This window comes from Lactuca saligna, chromosome 4 (assembly GCF_052625555.1).
Source record: "Lactuca saligna cultivar CGN05327 chromosome 4, ASM5262555v1, whole genome shotgun sequence".
Lineage (NCBI taxonomy): Eukaryota > Viridiplantae > Streptophyta > Magnoliopsida > Asterales > Asteraceae > Lactuca > Lactuca saligna.
The window spans coordinates 83,144,836-83,153,505 of record NC_136420.1 but is presented as its reverse complement, the minus strand read 5'-3'; the positions used below and the strand labels follow the sequence as shown (position 1 = coordinate 83,153,505).

Below are 8,670 nucleotides of genomic sequence, written 5' to 3'. Positions count from 1 at the left end.
CCATGCCTCTCTTCATGAGCCGAATATAATCTCTCAATATCATGTGGGGTAGGGTTACACAAATATTGTTGGTGAAAAATCTTATACACACATGCACAAAACCAATCTACACAACTAATTACGGTCATTTCAGATACTTTTAAGTATTTATCAGTTGCATCAAATATATATATATATATATATATATATATATATATATATATATATATATATATATATATATAATACATTATCTAGTCTTAGGGTTTATTGATTTTCTTCCATTTACATTGTACGATGATACGACAGTGAACTGATCATATATTTTTGGATATGCTGTATATTTTTTTTTGTAATTTTGGATTTGTCGTATTTTATATTTATAAGTTTGTTGGATTTGTTGTTTTATAATGTTGGATTTTTAATTTTTTAGTTGTTAAAAGAACTAAATTTTAAGGTTTTAAAGTAATGAAAAATAGTTTTTTAGCAATAAAAGTCAATTTTAAGTCTATAAAACGGGAGAACGGGGGACGATGGGGGGGGGGGGGGGGGGGGGGTATCGGGAGCTAAGTAACCGGAGGATTCAGGGGAAGGAGCAAGGACAATAACTGATTTCGGGGTGGAAGCGGGACAATTATTTCTATTCTTGTTTGGTTCCGTTGACATCCTTAATTTTAGATCAATTAGTAATTTCTAAAATACAAAATATTTGATTATTTTTCTTAATACTAAATTAAAAATGGTTATTTTTCTAAATATCTACATGGTTTGTTTTTTTTTTTTTTTTTTTTTTTTTTTTTTTTTTTTAATATTACATTCTCAATTCGGCTTTATTTATTTAGTCTCATACAGTGCCATCTAATCTGACGGTCAGGATCGAAATGCCGACACATACCTTTTGACTAAAAACATGAATCCATGACTACTAAAAAATAAAATAATAAGTTCAATTATAACGTTTTACTATAAGGTACTCTATTTTGTTTTGTTGTTTGAAGGGAGAATCTTTTGACGCGGCTAGTTGACTCATACGCCTTGATTGAAGGCAAAACAGGGATACAAGTACTTCATCACCATCATCCATACACTCATCATCCTTTTCAGTTTTTATTTCTACATAATTTACCAACGCATATGCCATAAACAAGATCTTGAAATAGGGTTTTACTTTTCCTCCATAATCATCTGTTGATTTACCATTTTGGTTTTGGTTGAGTTTTTATTACATTTTTGATTTCCCAGAATTCCTGTATTAGGGTTTGGTTTTTAACAGAGATTTTATGGGGCCGATGGTGTTACCGGCACCACCAGTAAAGTGCTATTCCAAAACTTCGTCTCCGGTGGCTTTGCCGCCGGGTTCCTTCTCATCTGGTGGTGGTGGTTTGGATTATATTGAGCATACCGTTTCCAAATTTGATACGCTTGTTGGTGTCGCGATAAAGTATGGTGTCGAGGTAATATATTCAGTTAATCTTCAATTTGTTATGTTTTACAATTACATTACTATAATTAATGCTTTACCTGAATACATGATTTCATAGACCATAGTTGATAAGTTTATCTACGTTTTATTTTCAATTTTTCGTATTGATTTGGTAAGAAGTTGAAGTTTGGTGCATAGTTGCATAAACATATATGATATATTTATATAACTTTATTTCTATAATTAAAATATAAAGTTAATTAAAAACAAAAAAATTAGAACATTAAGTAAATAAAAATACAACAATTAAAAACTACAAAATTAAAACTGCATTAATTAACAAAATAACTAAAATAACTAACTAATTTGTATATATTTTTTATATTAATAACTTTTGTTTAATTTATATATTTATAATTTTTGTTTATTTTTATCTCTTAATCAATTACTTTATATATTTATCAAAAAAACGACCACTTCTTACATACAACCTTGGTATGATGATACAACTCCAAATTTCATACCACTCTACTTCATCATCTTTCGATATATACAACTTTTATACCACTCCATTTTATTTCCATACAACTACTATATTACCCCCAGAAGATGAGGTTTTACTGTATTATTATATCTGACTGATAGATAGTACTATTTTATTGTAATCTTACCCAAGGATGTAAAAATTGATATCTATATAGTCAGTCTGATTGGGATCTTGGGATTAATCGGTTTATGCAGGACTTAATCGGGAACCTTAGAATTATAAAGAAATTTATTTTGAAAAAATCAAATAGTACCGATATCCTAATAAAATAAGTAAATAACCATAAAGTTCATATTCTAGTCTTTAACATGAGTACAATAAGGGAGAGTTGGAGAGAAAAATGTGAGAAGAAAGAAAGGAAAGAAAGAAGACACGAGAGGGAAGAAAGAAAAAAGAAGCAAATGAGGGAAAGACAAAGAGACAGATGCGAGAGGAAAGATAAAGGATAAAGGTCTACCAAGAGGGAGACTGAGATAGTGACATACCGGAGATGAATAAATAAAGGCATGAATTTCAAATTAGGAATTACGATATTAGTTTCTAGTTTATGTATTACTATATTACTATATTACTATATTAGCATCTGATTATTTTTTACTTTTATCGTTGACTTATTTTATCATTTTTGATATTTTTTAGATTTTGAATTTTTTCTTGCATAGACGGATTTTGCCCGATTACCTTTAAATCGTAGGTGGTGTCCTGGTGAATGCATGCCAAATGCCTAGGTGTCGACTATTTGGTTGCCTAGTCTGATTTATTGATCTTAGAATATTATCTCATTCTTATAGAGTCTTGTATTATTGCGTCATTGTGTGTTTAAAACTTGATCAAAATGCTACAAAAAATTGCTATATTAAAAAAAAAGGTCCGTTAGAAAGTTAAGAAAAACAATTATTTTGAGACATAGAAAATACATCAAGATTACGAGAAGATAATACACAATGTCATACATAGATAATACACTCTATCATACATACTAAGATCATAATAAGATAAATCAGTCTGTGAAACTTAAAAAATATAGTAATATTACATTAAAATAATACAATATGTTGGATAGAAAGAATACAATAACATTACAGTAAAATATATAACCTCAAATAGTTTTTAGTTGTATTAGATGCATCCATAAGAAAGAGTGAATTTCCTTCAAATCGGCAAATATTTTTTTTAAACTTATATGTGTTTGATACTTTTATATGTAGTATTTAAAAGCAATATGTAATCATCAGTTTTATTTGGAAAAATACATCACATTTTGGAAATTGATAAAAAAAATAAGATCAAATTTGTAAAACGTTAAGAGAAATTCAATGAATATATTTCCGGTTTCTTTATCTATACTATAACATATTTTTTTTTTCTATCACATGCATTTGAAACACCTAAATTCTTCATATTTCATATATATATATATATATATATATATATATATATATATATATATATATATATATATATATATATATATATATCATTACATGTGTTATTAAATGATGAATATAATTATACTAATGATAGATTTTTTTGAATTATCAATATAATATATTTTAAATGTTAATTTAAATGTCATGTTAACTCCAAAATATAAATCAAAATATCAAATAAACTTAAAATTATTCAAAGATTATTTTTTAAAATAATTTAAAACATTTAAATATTTTAAATTTAAACCTAAATCGACATTTTGAATTAACAAAAAATATCAAAAACTAATTTTTTATATTAATTGAAAATTTTCCAAATACATGGTTTTTAAATCAATTAACAATAATAATATTTAAAAATAACATAACCTTATACATTACATTATTTTATCTTACATAGAATGTGAAATGAGTAATTTCCAAATCAGTTAATCATGCATGATGTTAAAGGTAACATTAAATTGATGATTATATTTAGTTTTATTCACATATCAGTTGCGGAGTAGCAACCATCAAAATGATATGATTTTTAATGAAGGTTATAATATGGTTTAAAATCATTATATTTTATATATCAAATTAGTGTAAAAAACTATTATTTAATAGTTAGTATCAATAACATAATTATTTTCAAAATGTACTTGTCAAAATTTAACTATACAATTTTATTTTGCATAACATGCGTGCATATAATCCCCTGGTTATTTAGTTATGTATGCATTAATTTAAAATAAAATACTAATATTGTCCTCATCAAGTATAAAACAAATAACACTTAAGTTAGCGAATTATTGACCTTTTTCTAGAATAAAAGCACATCATTTATTTATTTATTCATTTGCATTTAATATTAGGTGGTTGATATCAAGAGGATGAATGGCTTGATAGCAGATCAACAAATGTTTGCTTCAAAGTCTCTTAAGATACCCCTACGAGGGAGGCATCCACCGTCCCCAATAATGTCAAACAGGTAACAATACTTGCGTTACTTATAAAGTTAAATGAAAACGACAGTTATGTACTTTTGTTATTTTTGTTTATTTTTTTTTCAAAACGACTAACAAGCAAGTTCTTTATGCCTAAGTTTCATCAAAAGAAAAGAAAAGAAAGGAAAAATAAAAGTAAGTGGTGAAAAAAAAAATTATGTATTTTGTATTCCTGAGTTGGAGAGAATTAAGAGAAAGTTAATTTTATTCTTTCTCTCAAAATCCTTCAAATCAAAAGGAAAGTTAAGAGGGAAAAAATTTCTTTTATTTTATTCCCACTTTCACCAATTTCCTCTTCTTTCTCTGTTTAAGTTGAATTGGGGAACAAGATGTTCTAATCTACTCCTAAAGAGTCCATTTATCTCAGGCAACACTTAAAACCCTACTGTAACTGAAATCACTAGTTAATGGGCCATTTGGTTGTTAAATTGTTTATTATTGCATTTTTACTCTTATTTCTTTATATTAAAACATTATGTTTTTAAAAGCAATCTTAAAAAGCATATTTACTCTTTTTTTTTTTTTTTTCTATCAAAACATTATGTTTTGAAAAATAGTCCTAAAAGCCATGTGTAGTACGTATAGCCTTAAGCAATGTAACAAATACAACCAATGTTATCTTGATTTGACAACCTTTCATTATTAATGATGTCCGAAGTAGCTTATCATGTAGATTCTCTTGCAGATCAACCAAACATGTGGTGATATGTGACAGTGACATGCATTCTGATTTGTTTGATTCAATCAAGTCGCTGAAGTTATCATCTTCTTGTCAACTTGACAACTCACTATGTATGAACAATTTCCGAATCTATTATGGAAGTAATCCAAATGATGGGAATGACATTAGTGAAAGCTTGGAAATGTCCGTTTATCGTAAAGAAAGTAGCTACTATTTCGAAAATGAACACAAAACATTCCAAACTTCCAACCCCTTTGTGGGTGTTCATCAAAAGACTAAAATTGTAGTTGATGCGGTGTTCGAGAAGGGTGATATGTCGATCACAAGTTCAAAAAACAATGGTTTTGATAAATATTTTGAGAAGTTAGTAAGGAGGCGTAATGGTAAAAATACAATTCACTAATATATAAAATAGATCATATGATGGGCATAGGAATGTAAATCGTAATGTGTCCGATCTTTGAATTTCAAAACTGAAATGATAAGATTCAGAGTACATTTTCAATTGATAAATCATCTAATGCAAGTTCAAGAATTGACAAAATGCTGAAGAACTAAATTCATCATACACTGAGTTAACAAATAGATATGTTATTCACAATATTTTGAAGAAATGTTATGCTCGAATTGTTTCAAAAGTAGAAAATTCCTATAGTAAATAAAAACTCTAAGACGTATTTTAATCAATTTAGTGAGCTTATAGTCTATTAGAACTCTTCATCGTGCATAATTCATGTGAAAATGTATCGATTATATTATTTCACGTTTCCAACTGTTATTAAATACTCTCACAAACCAACGACTATTTTAAGAGTTTTCATCTAATAATGAATTTAAATGTTCTGAGTGTAATAATGGCAAGAAATGTATTTTCAACTTTTCCACTTTTTTCTCATCACAAAAATCATTTTTGCGAATGGACGAAAACTAAATGTGTTTTAATTTTGAGAAATATTTACATATTCAAAAAACCGGGCCACTTCCTTTTTTTAAAAACCCGTATTTCCCTCGTTCTAGAAAACTTCCCTCTCGTTCCAGAAAGTTTCCCTCTTTCAATAACTTCTCATCCGCTTATAATTCTAAAAATAGTCAGAATTTTGTACTCCCTTTTGTATCTTTCAATCCGGTTAGGCTAAGCGGAGTGGTCTCGGCACTCCTCGGCAAAAGCCAAAAGCTGATTTAGGGCTTGATTGTTTTTTTTGGCAAAAAGACTTTTTGGGCACTTATATGTGCTGGCGGGTAGACATTTGGCAAAAAGATTGTTTGTTTTCTGGAAGACAAAAGAACTCAAAAAGACTTTTTGATCTCTTTTCCGGAAAGCCCTAAAAACACACTTCCCCTTGTAGAATACATTTCTAAGCTACCTTCTCATCGCCTCCATCCGCTCTTTCCCTTTCACGATTGCATCTCCCAATGGCGATCTCTCCACCTCTGCCATCCTTCCGGCGAACGTTGATCCTTGGTCTGACTCCATCGCTCCATGTCGTCGTCGTTGTCGCTCCGCCTCCGCCACCGCCCGATCAGATGCAATATGTTCTGTTTCTTTTCTTTCTCCTCTCTCGTTTCTCTCTTCTTCTCTCCATCTCAACCTGTATATTTAGTTTAAACTCCATTAATGGTGAGTTCCCATCTACCATTTTCTCAATTAAAAACCTCAATGTTGTTGATTTCTCAAATAACTTCCTATTTATGTCTTTGATTTTGTTTTGTTTAAGATGTAAATTTCCTATTTCCTGCTCTTATTTGAACAAGTACCTGCAACAATCCAATTGAAACAAGTTATACGTCAACCATAAAAGGGCACCATAAAGTTCATACTGAGATCATCAAAAACCAAATTATCATTTTATTTTAAAGTAAATCAATAACATAATGCTTGTAATACATCGATTAGGCTCTAATTGATTTTGTTTTGCTTTGTTTAAGACTAGTTGCTCAACGAATACCATGAACATTGCAATCTCCAATTGTAAGCATAGAAAAAGGATTTATTCTTAAGAGAATTCAGAAAAAAAGATTGAAAACCCTTGAAATATTATATTGCACCAAACCCAAAAGCCATCATACCAAACTCTTAACTCCAAAGTGTTGGAATAAGGAAATTAATAGAAGAACTAAAGGGATTATATAAAGGTTTTTGAAGTGTTTGAGTGATAATATGGGACAAGGGCAATTATGTTTTTTTTTTTCATCAAATCTGTTAAGATTTCTGGTTTGCCTGGTCTCTTGTGATAATGATAGAGAGTGATAGAGAGGTAAGAAAGAGGGTGTGGTTTGATATCTTTTGGGTCATTTGCTAAAAAACACATTAAAAAAGCAAACAATATTTTATATAAAGACTTTTGAACAAAGACATGGAAAAATACTTTTGGTCCACATCTTCCTCCGCAGACATGGAAAAAGACTAAAAACGTTGTACCACTTCAAAAACAAACACCACCTTAGACTCAAGGAAGCCGGGCCACCAACTCGGCATGCCGAGTTCGGTGGCCAAACTCGGTGAAGTTCTGCTAAGCTCTCTCCTCTTTGCCTTATTCTCTCCCCTTTATTCTCCTTACCTTGACAACCTTCTTCTCCCATTCCTTCCACTCCCTCTAATTGGCATAAAAATGAAGAAAATGATATTAAGCTCAGGTGAAGTTTGATGCACTCACCACCGCTAGCCTTATATCGTTTGTCAATTAAAAAAAACAAGGTGAAAATTCAATATGTAGAAATGTTTGGGTTTATGGAATTTGATCCCTTGTCATATATATATATATATATATATATATATATATATATATATATATATATATATATATATATATATATATATATATATATATATATATGTGTGTGTGTGTGTGTGTGTGTGTATGTGTGTGTGTGTGTGTGCGTAGGTGTGTGTCTTCGTTAGAATATGATGTAATTATTGGATTATGTGTCTAAGTCAATAATTAAATTAGTATAATATTGAATTATTAACAAAATCCTTTTGGGTTGCCCTTCAAACCTAGTAATTGATTGAAATGTTTTTTTTTTGGAGAAAGAGAGACTGACTTATTAATTTATTATATGGTTAATAAATTAAATAGAAATCAAAATAAATAATTTATTAGTATATTATGAGAATAATATATTAATTAGACATATTATTGTGTAATTAAAAATTAACCATAATTTAATTAAAATTAATTGGATTAATTAAAAGTACAAAGACTAAATGTGACAATATTTAAAAATTAAACATTGACCAATTATAAAACCTCCCATAGAGAGGACGATTTCTAGAGGAGGTTTAAGGAGTTTTTCTTGGACATTAAGGAAACCTAAGAATCCTTAGGAAGCAACAAAATAGATAAGAGTTATCCAAAAAAAACCCAACTTATCCTAGCTTCCTTAGTAACCTATATAAAGGCCTTATGAGACTCATATTTTTGGTCATTTGTTCTTTAAGAGCTAGAGCCGAAAATATTCATCTCTCTTCTCTCTCCTCTTAAGTCTTCAATTTACTAGGGTTTGGGTGTGAGCCACTAGAGGCACGAGATTGCTGGTGCTTGCTGTTTGAAGGCCAATAAGAAAGGATTATTAGTTTATTTGCTATAATAAACTATAGATGTGTATTTTTTTAATAACCCTTT

The 8,670-nt window shown here is 29.2% G+C and overlaps 1 protein-coding gene across 1 annotated transcript; it reads left to right on the top strand.

The window, feature by feature from the left end:
- The first annotated feature begins 957 nt into the window (after window positions 1–957).
- LOC145042252 (uncharacterized) lies at window positions 958–5,613 on the top strand. The gene is made up of 3 exons (XM_078990649.1): window positions 958–1,433; window positions 4,234–4,349; window positions 5,051–5,613. Exons 1-3 carry the CDS (start codon window positions 1,260–1,262, stop codon window positions 5,448–5,450), a joined length of 690 nt encoding a protein of 229 aa, XP_078846775.1. The 5' UTR covers window positions 958–1,259; the 3' UTR covers window positions 5,451–5,613.
- The last annotated feature ends 3,057 nt before the right edge of the window (window positions 5,614–8,670 follow it).

Bases quoted from the DNA above. Each gene is read 5' to 3' on its own strand.
- LOC145042252 (XM_078990649.1), top strand. From the start codon at position 1,260: ATGGGGCCGATGGTGTTACCGGCACCACCAGTAAAGTGCTATTCCAAA. The intron at 1,434-4,233 runs GTAATATATTCA...ATTTAATATTAG, and splicing joins CGATAAAGTATGGTGTCGAG to GTGGTTGATATCAAGAGGAT. The intron at 4,350-5,050 runs GTAACAATACTT...ATTCTCTTGCAG, and splicing joins TCCCCAATAATGTCAAACAG to ATCAACCAAACATGTGGTGA.